The 12,711-nt window shown below is 53.5% G+C and overlaps 2 protein-coding genes and 1 long non-coding RNA gene across 5 annotated transcripts in view; 1 reads left to right on the top strand and 2 right to left on the bottom strand.

Annotated features, from left to right (window-relative positions):
• The window catches only part of TYROBP (transmembrane immune signaling adaptor TYROBP), a 29,532-nt gene extending 20,798 nt beyond the window's left edge, over positions 1–8,734 (top strand). For 2 of the 3 annotated variants that reach the window (XM_033845026.2, XM_073796615.1), the window contains 5 exons: positions 5,528–5,776; positions 6,161–6,187; positions 6,345–6,479; positions 6,657–6,703; positions 8,500–8,734. In XM_033845026.2, coding sequence (XP_033700917.1) covers positions 5,725–5,776; positions 6,161–6,187; positions 6,345–6,479; positions 6,657–6,703; positions 8,500–8,559 — 321 coding nt within the window. In that variant the 5' untranslated portion in view covers positions 5,528–5,724 and the 3' untranslated portion in view covers positions 8,560–8,734. The remainder of the gene's footprint in view (positions 1–5,527; positions 5,777–6,160; positions 6,188–6,344; positions 6,480–6,656; positions 6,704–8,499) is intronic. The other variant, XM_033845027.2, reaches the window with a different exon arrangement.
• Positions 1,006–4,552, bottom strand: LOC141277202 (uncharacterized). Its single transcript, XR_012328186.1, has 2 exons — positions 4,379–4,552; positions 1,006–3,772 (listed from the first exon to the last, which is right to left on the bottom strand). It is a non-coding gene; the product is annotated as an uncharacterized lncRNA (long non-coding RNA).
• Positions 8,735–8,813: 79 nt separating the features above from the next.
• HCST (hematopoietic cell signal transducer) lies at positions 8,814–10,313 on the bottom strand. The gene is made up of 4 exons (XM_033845032.2): positions 10,211–10,313; positions 9,793–9,816; positions 9,246–9,377; positions 8,814–9,020 (listed from the first exon to the last, which is right to left on the bottom strand). The coding sequence occupies exons 1-4, from the start codon at positions 10,251–10,253 to the stop codon at positions 8,980–8,982; spliced, it is 240 nt and encodes a 79-aa protein (XP_033700923.1). The 5' UTR covers positions 10,254–10,313; the 3' UTR covers positions 8,814–8,979.
• Between the last annotated feature and the right edge of the window lie 2,398 nt (positions 10,314–12,711).

The following is a 12,711-nucleotide window of genomic DNA, read 5'->3' as shown; positions in this document are numbered from 1 at the left end:
AGAATATGTTTAACCTTCTAAGAAACAGCCGAACTGTTTTCTAAAGGGTCTGTACTATTTTGCCCTCCCATCGGCAACATATAAGAGTTCTAGCTGTTCACATCTTTGGCAGCTCTAGATATTGTCAGTGTTGTTGTTGTTGTTGTTTGCCATTCTAATAGATGTGTAGTGGTATCTCATTGTGGTTTTCCATTTTATTTTGACCAAAGAATCAAACTATTATCTTATCTAGGAAGGGTAAGGCAGGCCAGATGGATTGGTTCCCCTGGTATTTTGGACAATTCTCATGCTTTCTATCCAGAGGTCCAGGGCTTTCTGAACATCAGCTCTACATTTTGGGAATTTCCTACCTTATGAATTTGGCCTCCCCAGTCTAGAAATCAGAGACCACTTTCCCACCCTTTCTTGCAGCTGTGGTGTGGGCATGTTTTCCGTACTCTGCCAACCAAATGCACCCATGTTTGAAAATTGTTTTTTTAATTTGGAAAATTTTGAAAAGACAGAAAAGTAGACAGAAAAGTATGAGGAGTCCTCAATAATCTATCTACTCCCAACAACCGGCCAACCATGGCCCATCCTTTACCACTCATTCCCCTCTTCTGTCTCGTTATGTAGCAAATCCCAAACATCATATTTCATCTGCAAGTATTTTGGTACTCACATCATGATTCGATTTGAAAGAGAGTGAGAAGGAGGCAACCTGTAAAATCGATTCTGATGTGAACATCAGAAGTCTTAGCAGAAAATTCTGTGTGGGCATTAAGATTTGTGTAGCCCCGGGAGTGCTTCTCTGGCCCTCCTAGAGATTCAGCGGTTTCCTTAACATCATTGAACACACCTCCTTTTCTGTTGCCTTGGTTTCTATGGTATGTAACGAAGAACCCTGACTGCTATGTTTGGGTCAAGTGTAACGTTGCCAGGGGGTGGGCACGGATAATTCCTACTTTCAAATTGTGGAAGCAGCAAGTCTTTTGAGAAAGGGGTAGGGATAAGAGATGTCATGGGCATCCATTGTACTGATGACCCGGTGCCCCTCTTTCCTTCTGGAAATTAAACTCCCTTTGTCTTAGTGTAGGTTCCCCCAGAAGCAGACGCTGAAAGAGGATTCAAGTGCAAGCCATTTACTTGAAGTTCAGAGAACACCAACAGGGAGTGGGGAAGGGAGACAGGGAAGGATGAGCCAATGAAGGGTGTGTTATCTAGAGCAATTGGAGCTTAATCTTGCTGGGGAATCCTGGAAGACTGTAGAACAGTCTAGAGTTGTTCATCCAAGTCTTGAGGGAGCTGGGGTATTTATCTACCAACTCCCGTCAGTTACTGGTAGAGAGCTGCTCCCAGGAGCATTAACCCCCTGGCCCTTTCCAGCTTGGGCGGAGTGGGTTGCAACAGCCAGAAAGAGCCCTCAAGAAGATAGCCACAGTGCAGGCACTCAGAAGCCAGGTTGTGTGCTTGGAAATGGTAAATGCTGAGGGAATATGGGTGAGACACCAACAGCATCCCCCCATGCTGCTTCTAGAGACGGTTCCTCCCTCCTGCTCCATTTCAGTGTCCTCATGCATCCTGCCATTTTCTTACAGATTTCACCCCTCACCCCAGTTTTGAGGTGGGCAGATTATTTGTGTTGAGCCAATCTTTGCCCTTTCCCAGGATATATATCTATATCTATATTATATATCCCTATCTATCTATCTATCTATCTAACCAACCAGCGTTCTTGGACTCCTTAATCAATAGTAATTGATAAGAGGCCAGATGAGAAATTCAGGCAAGGCTCTACTGGGACTCGTGCTGCAGCACGAAGGAGCAAAAACAAGTAACAGTTCCCCTTGCTTGCTTCCTGAAGGGGAGTGAGCTGGTAACTTAAATTGGGTGAGGGTAGGGGTGGGTTCATGGGTCCGGGCCGGAGGGTTGGCTTAGGTGGTTGGCCAACCCACTTGGTGGTGCTGTGTGCAGGGACCACGTGCAGTATCCTGCTTTTGCTCCTGACACCTCAGAAGTGGTAGTTGGGTTTTTGATCTTTTTTGGTTTTTTTAATATTTATTTATTTATTTTGGCTGTGCTGGTCTTAGTTGCAGCATGTGGACTTCTTAGTTGCAGCATGCATGTGGGATCTAGTTCGCTGACCAGGAATCGACCCCGGGACCCTGCACTGGGAGCATGGCATGGAGTCCTACCCACTGGGCTACCAGGGAAGTCCCAGTCTTTTTTTTTTTGCGGTACGCGGGCCTCTCACTGTTGTGGCCTCTCCCGTTGCGGAGCACGGGCTCCGGACACGCAGGCCCAGTGGCCATGGCTCACGGGCCCAGCCGCTCCGCAGCATGTGGGATCCTCCCGGACCGGGGCACGAACCCGTGTCCCCTGCATCGGCAGGCGGACTCTCAACCACTGTGCCACCAGGGAAGCCCGAGGAGCCATGTTTAATACAACCTGTTACCACTGGTGGTCATTAGGGCCAAGAGCCAAAGAATATTTATTGAGCATCTGCTATGTGTGCTGGGGACACAACGGTGAACAAGACAGAAAGATTCCTCTTCTTATGGAGTTTCCATTCTAGAGGAAGTGGCGGACCGTAGAAATAGGAATACGTAAGTCAGAGAATTTCAGGCATGACAAATACAAGAAGGAAATGAAATTGGTAGGAGGTGACTTGAGCAGTGGTGACAAGGAGAGGCCTCTGTGAGTGTGTAGCATTTGGGTTGACACCTGGAGGATGAGAAAGGGTCAATTATTCAAAGACTTCAGGAAAAGCATCACAGACAGGGGGAACAGCAGGTACAAAGGCCCTGAGGTGAGAATGAGCTTGACTTATTCAAGAAACAGCAAGAAGACCAGTGTAACTCGAGTAGGGGAAGTGAGGTGAAAAGAGGCCCGAGGGGAGGACACAGAGATGGGCAGGTTTTTACATGAACATATGTTTTTATTTCTCTCGGGTAAATGCCTTCTTTTGCAGAATTGCTGGATCTATGCGTAGGTGACTATTTAACTTTATAAGAAACTATCAAACTCTTTTCCAAGGTTCTATTTTACATTTCCAATTGCTCCACGTCTCTGCTGACACTTGGTAGGGTCCGTGTTTTTAATTATTGTCATTCTAGGGACTTCCCTGGTGGTCCAGTGTTTGGGACTCCACACTCCCAAGGCAGGGGGCCCAGGTTTGATCCCTGATCAGGCAACTAGATCCTGCATGCCACAGCTGAGACTGGGTGAAGTCAAATAAATACTTAAAAAAAATTTTTTTTGTCATTTTAGTAGGTGTGTATTTCATTGTGGTTTTAGTTTGTATCTCCCTAATGACATGATGTTGAGTGTTTTTTCACATGTTATTCGGCCAGTCACATCTCTTGTTTTGTGACGTGTCTGTTCCAATCTTCCGGCCATTTAAAAAAGTGGGTTATTTGTCTCACTTTTCAGAAAGCTTCCTCTGGCTGGTGTGGGGAAGATGGACTGTAGGGGGCAAAAGTGGAAGCAGGGAGAGTGGGGAGGGACTGTAGCTCCCACAGAGGCAAGCTTGTCACAGACTCAGCACACAGCCTGCCTTCTGGGAAAGTCAACTTTGACCTTCCCCAACTCTTGCGCTGCTGCCAGGAGAGACTGAGACACTTACAGATCTGGTGGCCAGGGGGGCAACGCTGCTGCCTGGAGTCTGGCTCTGGGAGGAGGATGCTGCCCTCCATCTCAGCCCGTTCCTTTTCCCGGTGGAATGGAGACCAGGGAGTGGAGACCAGCCCAGGCTGGCGTATTGGGGTCTGCACCAGTAAAGTTGTACCTGTCGCTAAAATATTGAAATACTTCACTTTGGGTTGGTAAAGAGCCTCTATCCCACGTCCCACAAATATCTACCACCACCCCAGTTGGCTCCCTTGGGACACCTCAGACTTCCCCACATCTCGTCAACCAAAGGGGAGCCCCAGGACTCTGATCCAGCCCTGTGGCCACATCTGTTCTGACTAGGTGCTGCCTGGGTGTGGGGCTGGTAGACTGGGGACCGCCTGGGCCTGGCTGCAGTTGGAAGAATCAGATCAGGAGGCCAAGGCTGAGCGGTAGAGGGAGGATTTTTCTCAAGGCGAGCCCAGAACTGAAAACTTGAAGTACTAATAACAGTAACAGCAATGATGTTGATAAAGATTAACATTCATCGAGCATATACAGGGTGCCAGGAAGCCTGATTCTAACAGACCTCACAAAATCCTCACGAGAAACTGGATCATTGCAGCAGCCTGGCCCCCAGCTCCTGCCCCTGCCCCCCACAGTCTGCTCCCTACCCCCAGCCAGAGGGAGCCCTGGGAACACCCGAGTCATATCAAAGCCCTCCCGGCTCAGAGCTTCCTCTGGTCTCAGACTGCCCCCCCCCCCCCCCGGCTTGCTGGGCTTCAGCCACCTTGAGATGCCTGGTGCGCCAGTAGGGCCTGCAGGACCTACTCCCTCCAGACCTGGTGGTGGTGGTGGTGATGGTGGGGTGTTGATTCTTCTGCGGCGGAACTCAGCCAGGCCTGGGCAGCGGCGATGTTAGCAGCCAGTGCTGCCTGGGACTCGGCCCTGGCCCTCTTCCAGACTCGAATACTACGCCCCCGCAACAGGCCACTCAGCGTCTGTCCCATGACCAGCATCCAGTTTCCCCTTTTTTCTCCTGAGCCCGGCCCCCTGGGGAGCTGTGGGTGTTCCGCCTGGACAGGGGAGGGGGGCTTGCTGCTGCTGGCCCTAACCTCAGGTTCCTCCTTCCCCAGCCCCAGCTCATCTGCTGGGGCTAGAAGTCCTTGTCATCTCCTGGGTGGCCTCCGTCAGTGCTGGCTTCCAGCCACTTCCTCATTTGGTGCGAGCAGCCTAACCTGGCCCAGTGTTACCACGTTTCCCCCACCTGCCTCACCCCAAAGCCCCAGTCCTGCATCTGTGCTGTGTGCATCTGTGTCACTGCCTATTCCTCTCCCTCTTTCTCTGCCTTCCCGCTACTTTCTCCTTCCCTATCCTCCATCTTGGTTCTTTTTTCTTTCTAAGGGTCAAATATTTGTCTTTGGGTCCTGGGTTCCATTTCTGCCTTTATGTTCTGTGTCACCTTGGGCAAGTGTCTTTATCTTTCTGTAAAATGAGGATCAGAGCATCTCCCTCAGAAGAGTGTTCTTGGGGGTTAAATGCATGAACACTTGGGACGGGGTGCCTGCACGTCGTTAGTACCCGTATCCTGATGGCTCTCTTTTAATATCCTATGAACATCACATGGTTCTGATTGTCAAGTAATTATAACTGGTTCTTATAAAAAGCTGACAAGGGTCAGACCCTGTTCTAGAAATATTAATTCATTTGATTCCCCACAACAATAGTATAAAGTAGGTACTATTTTACTCCTCATTTTACAGATGAGGAAACTGAGGCCCAGAGAGGTTGAGTGACTTGTTCAAGATTGTCCAGCCAGGAAGAGGCAGAGATAGCTTCAAGCACAGTCAGCCACAGACCCTCCTGTTATAATGATGTCTGACCCCTGCCTAGGGATGGAGGTCGAGTTGACACATGTATCTTTTGCCCTTCGTTCCAGCCACTGGGGACTGCAGCATGGCCCTCTGGGGTGTCTGGGCCTGACTCTCTGGTGGTATCCGTCTCCGTTCCTCCTCCCCCATCGTCCCCTCCTCCCTCCTGCCACCACCCACCTCAGACTTCCTCCTTTCCTTGGTTGGACACTACGTCACATCCCACCCGCCTTGGACTGTGGTGTCCAGCAGCGTCGCCTGCATCATGGGGGGCCTTGGACCTTCCAACAGGCTCCTGTCTCTCCTGACTGTGGGTGGTGAGTTGGGGGCTTCGGCAGCTCCTGGGCTCAGTTCTGGGCAGGAAAGGGAACAGGGCGGAAAGAGAGAACCAAAGGGTGGGGGATGATACCGGAGCAGATCCCTGGGGCCCAAAACCCTATGGGTCTCTCCCAGACCCTGTGCCCCACAAGATCTGGCCTCTGGGAGAAGCAGAGGGAGGGGATTCTGAGGGTGTTGCAACAGGACACGTCGATGTAGAAGTAACACAGTCCGGTGGCCGTGATGATGCCGGCCCGCAGGTCCCACCAGACGTGGCTCTCCACCTGCGCCTGCTGCCTGTTAGGACCCACCCTACGCAGCTTCTCTGCCCAACCCCCAGTCATAGTCACGTGTCTCAGTTTACCTTCTTTTTCTCTCCTCAGGTCTCAGCCTCGTTCAGGCCCACGCAGGTAGGCCTAGACCTTGCGATCCCCCTCCCTACCTCCCAAAGACCACCCCACCTCTGTCCCTTCCCCAGTCTCTCCACACCACCCCCTGATGACTGACACCACCTCCCAATTCCCAGCTCCCACTGGTCTCTGACTCCTGTGCCACTTACGTTCCCAGACTGCAGCTGCTCCTCCGTGAGCCCCGGCATGCTGGCGGGGATCGTGCTGGGGGACCTGGTCCTGACCCTCCTCATCGCCCTGGCCGTGTACTCCCTGGGTCGGCTGGTCCCTCGGGGGCGAGGGCCCACGGAGGGTGAGTGGAGCTGGCCGGGGATGGCCTGGGACCCTCTGAGGACTTCCCTGGCGGGGAGGGGTGAGCTCCCAAGTCACGTCCACCCAAAAGGAGGTGATGGAGGGGCGGCTTTTGCAACCAAATGGTCCCGATTCTCACCCCGTCTGTCTCTGAACTCTGCTGTTCCCCACCCCCAAGCAGTGACCCGGAAACAGCACATCACTGAGACAGAGTCGCCTTATCAGGTGAGGAAACCAGCTTTTCTTTCTCACACCTCACTCCTGCCCTGAGGGTGTCTTGTCCCAAATACCCCTCCCCCAGCCCCTGCAGAACCTAGGCCCTAAAGCCCACTTTCCCAGCAGCTCCTCAAATGCTTGAAGACAAAACATCCAAAACTGCTTTCAATGATCCATCACCACCTTATGCTCAGCTTAAAATGCGTGCAGGGGAAATACAGGGGTAGTTTGTCTCAGCCAGAGGGCAGGCTCTCAATTGTTCTCCAAAAGCCCAGCCCAGGACAGGCTGATTTCTCAGAGAAGTCCTCATAAGGGCAGAGGATATAATTCAACCCTAGTTTGGTAACTCTAAAGAGAGGAGCTCTGAATTTGTGGGGGAGGGACCCTGCAGCCTTTGAGAAACTGACGAAAGCCAGAGACTCTTCAGAAAAATCCACACAAAAGATGCAAAATTGTGCATATAATCTAGAGGCGGTGCAAGTATCCTTGAAACCCTTCTTAAGAACCATAATGCAAATGTCATCTTTCCATCTCCCACCTCCTGTCCATGCCATTCTTAACCCTTTAGGGGGTCATGACCTCCTCTGAGAATCTAATGGAAGCCAAACAGACCCTCTCCAGAAAGATGAACTCCAGACTGGGCATTTGTATATGATTTCAGGGATTCTATCTGAGGCCTGCACCTTGGGGCCATAGAACCTCACCCCATCCCCATCGTGAACCCTGCTCTGTGAAATCTGTTTTACTTGTCTGCAGCCAACTTTGCTTTGCCTCACTTGTGGATAAAAAGTCTCTTTGTAAAGTATAAGAATCTCAAGTTTGGCTCTGTGAGGTCCAGAGGACTGAAGGGGCTTTCCAGTTACTGGGGGAGGTGGGGGACAGTGAAATTTTAGGGCAAAGCCCCAGTTTATTCATTCCTTTGGTGGAATTTGTTGAGGGCCGATATATGCTAGATGCTGGAGACACAGCAGCAGAGCTTACATCCTAGTTGGGGAGACAGACTTTTTTTTTTTTATTAATTAATTAATTTTTATCTTTGGCTGCGTTGGGTCTTTGTTGCTGCGCGCAGGCTTTCTCTAGTTGCGGCGAGCGGGGGCTACTCTTTTTTGCGGTGCGCGGATTTCTCATTGCGGTGGCTTCTCTTGTTGCAGAGCACGGGCTCTAGGCGTGCAGGCTTCAGTAGTTGTGGCACGTGGGCTCAGTAGTTGTGGCTCGCGGGCTCTAGAGCACAGACTCAGTAGTTGTGGCTCATGGGCTTAGTTGCTCCGTGGCATGTGGTATCTTCCTGGACCAGGGCTCGAACCCATGTCCCCTGCATTGGCAGGCGGATTCCTAACCACTGCGCCACCAGGGAAGTTCTGGGGAGACAGACTTGAAGCAGATTAACAAATAAGATCATTTGGGGAGGCAACGTGAAGGAAATAAAGTAGATTGATGTGACAGTGACTCGAGTGTGTGAGGAAGAAACTATAGATGGGGAAATCAAGAAATGCTTCTATGAAAAAGTGACGTGAGCTGAGACTTGAAGGGTGAGAAGGAACTACCCATGGGAATATCTAGGGGACCAATGTTTCAGGCAGAGTGAACAGCACACACAAAGGCCCCTCGGCTGGGGCATAACAATGAGGCAGAGGAGAAGGGGGAACATTGAAGGCACTTGAATAAAGTCCAGATCTCTTTCATGGCTACAAGGTTGAAGAAGCTGCCAGGGGCCTTGCAGGCCACTGGGAGAAGGCTAGATTTTATTTTCAGTTCATTTGGTGGACCCCCTTCACTGATGGTCCACACCCTGTCCATCCCTTTAGGAGCTCCAAGGCCAGAGGACAGATGTCTACAGCAGCCTCAACACACAGAGGCCATATTAAAAATGAGCCCAGACCAGGGCAGTCAGCAACCTGATGCCTGGATCCAGTCATTCCTGATGCCTGCCCAGCACTCTAGTCCTACTCCCACCAAGATACGGATCCACAGAGTGTCCACAATGAGACATCAGACCTCTCCCCACTACTGCCCCCAAATAAACATGGAGCACACAAACAATGTTGAGTTATTCCAGATCCCTGGGCTGACGGGATGGGGATATGCGGGGTTCTAGGTGGATCAAGGACCCAGAAACAGCTAAATGAGAGGGAGCCTTTGGGGAACCTGGGTTGTCTGAGAAAGAATTAGAACAAGGAGCATTTCAATTGCTTTATTCCAGCCCAGAAGAGGGCTGGATATCCTGTGCCGCCACACACAATCCAGGATGACAGGGTCAGAAGTCCTATGTCGCAGTTACTGGGGAGTCAGCCCCTGCCAGGCATGTTGATGCAGATTTTGCCATCTTCTGGGGGTGGGGGAGAGAAAGCACGAGGCCTGACCACCCACCTTCCACCCACATCTCCACTTCCTTGGGGACCCCCTGCCTCAGGGGTTTCCTCAGGAGTTCCCCTAAGCACCGCCCCCAGGGTTTCCCCAGAACCTCAAGGGCTTGCCCGGGGGCACCCGCCCTGGGGACCCCCTCCCTAGGGACACCATGCCTCTTCAGGCCCAGCTCTGTCCCTGCCCTCACCTTGGGTGGGCCTGCTGCGTGGGCGCACACACACAAACAACACCACCACGATTAGCAGTGACACGACCGCATCTGCAGCCACGAGGCCCGCCAGGAGTGGCAGGGAGAGGGGCCCACATCCAGAACAGGAACCTGAAGGGGTGGGAGCCAAGATAGAAGGCAGCTGAGGGGAGTTCCAGACACTTGGGCCTGGGCTTTGGGCATATGGGTCAGAGGAAGTCCCTTTGGAGGTGGGTGTCCCAGATTCCCTGGGGAATGAAAGGGGAAAGGGAGATCCAGAGAGAGGCTGGGGGGTGTCCCAGGGCTCCCAGGACTGTGCTCTGGGCATAGTAAGTACTCCTGAAGACAGGCTGGCGGACGGCCGAGGCCCTGGGCCTTCAGTTTGGTGATGAGGACGGTGAGATGGGGACCTAGAGAGGGCTGCAGATCCTCTGGGGGCTCTGATTCGGGGATGTGAGGTGAGATCCAGGACCCACAGGCCACACTTTAGGGATGGAAGCAGGACCTGAAGCGGTGCTGCAAAGGGGACAGGGTGTTGATTTCTCACCTGGGGTCGTCTGAGCTGCAGCCACTGAGGAAGGAGAGGGGAGGTAGATCAGTGGGGAGAGGTGGTTCTCAAAACAGGGTGCAGGGAAAGGTGATGTCCTGAGAAGTAGCCTCCACTCGGGAGAGGTCAAATAAGAAAGAGGGGCCAAATGGGAGGGAAGCACCCAGAAACACGGAGGGAGACAGGAAGTCAGAAATCTCACCTCACGGGAAATCTCACCCAGCGGTGAGAAGGGGACGAACAGCAGCCATCCAAACTCAGCTTCCCTCCCCAAAGAACCAGGCCCAGAAGTCTCTCTCTGGAAGGGCAAGGGCACTGGGAGAAGGACCCATCCTCAGCACCCCTCCCTTCAGATGCCACCCCAAGCCACTCCTTTCACAAAGCTCTGCCTAACACCCCCCATAACCACTGGCTTCACCTGGGAGCAAAAGCAGGAACGGGATGTTGCCTGCAGGAACCATGATGGGCTGGGGGCTGGAAGAGGTCTGTCAAAGGGCTTTGGTCCAGAGAAGTCCTGAGGAACAATGGGGAGTAGAGAGGCAGCAATAGCGGATGTCACTCTGCTGGTGGCAAGGCCACCTGCTTCCTGTGTGTGTGTGGGAGGGGGAGAGGTGATGGATCTCTCTGACAGCCTTTAGGGACAAACTAGGGGGAGGGTCAGAGAGATCAGGGAGGCTGCTGTGATCGTCCAGGTGGGACGTGACAGGTGGACCAGGGTGTGGGCACTGGGGAGATCCTGGAAAGATTTTGAAGGTAGAGCCAACAAAACTTGCTGATGGAGTGGATATGAGTGTGCATGAGAGAGAGGGGTCCAGGATGACCAAAGCTTCTGGCCTAGGCAACTGAGAAGACAGAGCATCCTTTGACAGGATGGAGAAAGAGGGGAAGCAGGCTTAGGGGGGAGAGTGCCAAGGTTTGGGCAAACTGGGTTGGAAATGCCTGATAGATCACCCTGTGGAGAAGCTGAATGACCACAGCTGCCTCTTTGAGTTCAGGCGGTAAGTCTGGTCTGGAGATGTAAATTCGGGGATTGCTGGCTTATGGATGGTATTTAAAGCCATGAGACTGGATGAGATCATCAAGGAAGTGAGTACAGACAGAGGAGCAACACCACCTCCTCCCAACACCAAGAATGGGTGAAGAGGAGGAAACAGCCAGTAAAACGGAAGGAGCAGCAAGGGAGGGAGGAGAACCAGGAGAGCATAGAGTCTTGAGGGCAGGGGAGAAATATGATTTACATGGTCACCAAGATGGGAACTGAGAATGAGCCTCCCACTGGAATGTCAGTTGGCTTGAGGGTTGGGAATTCCTGCCTGCTTAGTTCACAGCTATACCACAGCACCCAGCAAAGTACCTCCCTTGCAGTAATTACTTTTAATGATGAATGAATAATGAGAACTGGCCTCTGAGAAAGGTGATGTGTGGAAGGGGGTAAATTTGAGTTCACCTATATCACTCTTACCTACAGACCTTTCTTCCCTCGAGACCAGGGAGTTCAGAACCCCAGCCCCCTTCTCTCTCAGGACCCAATAATACTGGCAGCGTCCCCCCGCCCCTCGGCCAGCCCAGGGCCTGGGAGTCAAGGCCTCCAACACCCCCCTGGACAAAAGTCCAGGTCCCCAGTTCCCTCCTCTTTCAGGAGTCCGCTACCTCAGGCCCCTTCTCCCTCAGACCAAACACGGGGTTCCCAATCACTGTTTCCGGGGAGACTTAGGAATCGGGCTCTTAAAGTCAGCCCCGCCCATTTAGACACCAAGTTTGCTCGAGCGCAACGCGGGGACTCCCGGGCTTGTGGACGGGGCCCGCCCCACGACTGGGCGGTGCCAGAACCTCAGTTTAAAAAGTCGCGGGGGGACCCGACCCAAGATCGGGGACCCGGCGGCGGCTCCGCGGGGAAACAGCGAGGCTGGCGCAGCGCCGAGGCCGGGGCCCTGGGGCCCCACAATCCGCAACACGGAATCTCCGAGGTAATGGAGGGGCGGGGAGGTGAGGCACGCTCGGCCCCTAAGAGAGGGCCTGGGGGACGGACTCTTGAGGCTCTGAGGGACGGAGCTGGAGCATCAAGAGTGACGGGTGTGGGCTTCCCTGGTGGCGCAGTGATTGAGAGTCCGCCTGCCGATGCAGGGGACACGGATTCTTCCCGGTACGGGAAGATCCCACATGCCGCGGAGCGGCTGGGCCCGTGAGCCATGGCCGCTGAGCCTGCGCGTCCGGAGCCTGTGCTCCACAACGGGAGAGGCCACAACAGTGAGAGGCCCGCGTACCACAAAAAAAAAAAAAAAAAAAGAGTGAGGGGTGAAGCATCAAGCTGAGAGTGAGGGTACCCGGTGTTTGGAGGGGGCGGAGGGTCCAGACTCCTGGGTCGTGATCCCGGAGCGGCTGGGATTCTGGACTCTTGAGTCCTGGGGTGGTGGGGGCGTGGGGTGGGGTAAAGGACTGTTGATCCTGAATCCTAGGTCCCGGGGGTGAAAGCGCTGGGAGCGCCGACTCCTGCCTGGGTCCTGGGAGGAGGGGGCTGGGGACCCGGACTCCATGCTGTAGAAAAAGAGGCTGGATCGAGTCCTTGGGGGCGTTGTTTGAAATCAGCCAAGGTCTGGGTGGGCAAGGTCCGGAGCTTGGCCGCAGGAATGCACTCTGGCCGTGACCCTGCCCCACCCTGGGATTTCCCGAGTCGCCACCCGGCCCGGGTCCCCGGGCTGAGCAGGAATTTCCCTTGTGCGGGGATTCCACGAGCGCCACGCTTGGCCACGCATCGCGTCTCGGAGCGGGACACCTGGGTCGCCGGGCGGAGAGGAAGAAGGAGATGGAAGATTCCCTTGCGTGAGCGACGTGACGTCAGTGCGTCGCGTCTGGGCGGTTTCCGAGTCCGCCCTCCGGCGCTTAACCCTTCCTATGCTCGAGCGGAGCTCGGAAGGGTGA

Source organism: Tursiops truncatus, chromosome 19 (genome assembly GCF_011762595.2).
Source record: "Tursiops truncatus isolate mTurTru1 chromosome 19, mTurTru1.mat.Y, whole genome shotgun sequence".
Lineage (NCBI taxonomy): Eukaryota > Metazoa > Chordata > Mammalia > Artiodactyla > Delphinidae > Tursiops > Tursiops truncatus.
Note: the sequence above shows the minus strand (reverse complement) of the source record. Positions and strands in the feature narration are given on the sequence as shown.

Bases quoted from the DNA above. Each gene is read 5' to 3' on its own strand.
- HCST (XM_033845032.2), bottom strand. From the start codon at position 10,253: ATGGTTCCTGCAGGCAACATCCCGTTCCTGCTTTTGCTCCCAG. The intron at 9,817-10,210 runs GTGAAGCCAGTG...CTCCTTCCTCAG, and splicing joins GTTCCTGCTTTTGCTCCCAG to TGGCTGCAGCTCAGACGACC. The intron at 9,021-9,245 runs GTGAGGGCAGGG...CCCCACCCCCAG, and splicing joins ACGCAGCAGGCCCACCCAAG to AAGATGGCAAAATCTGCATC.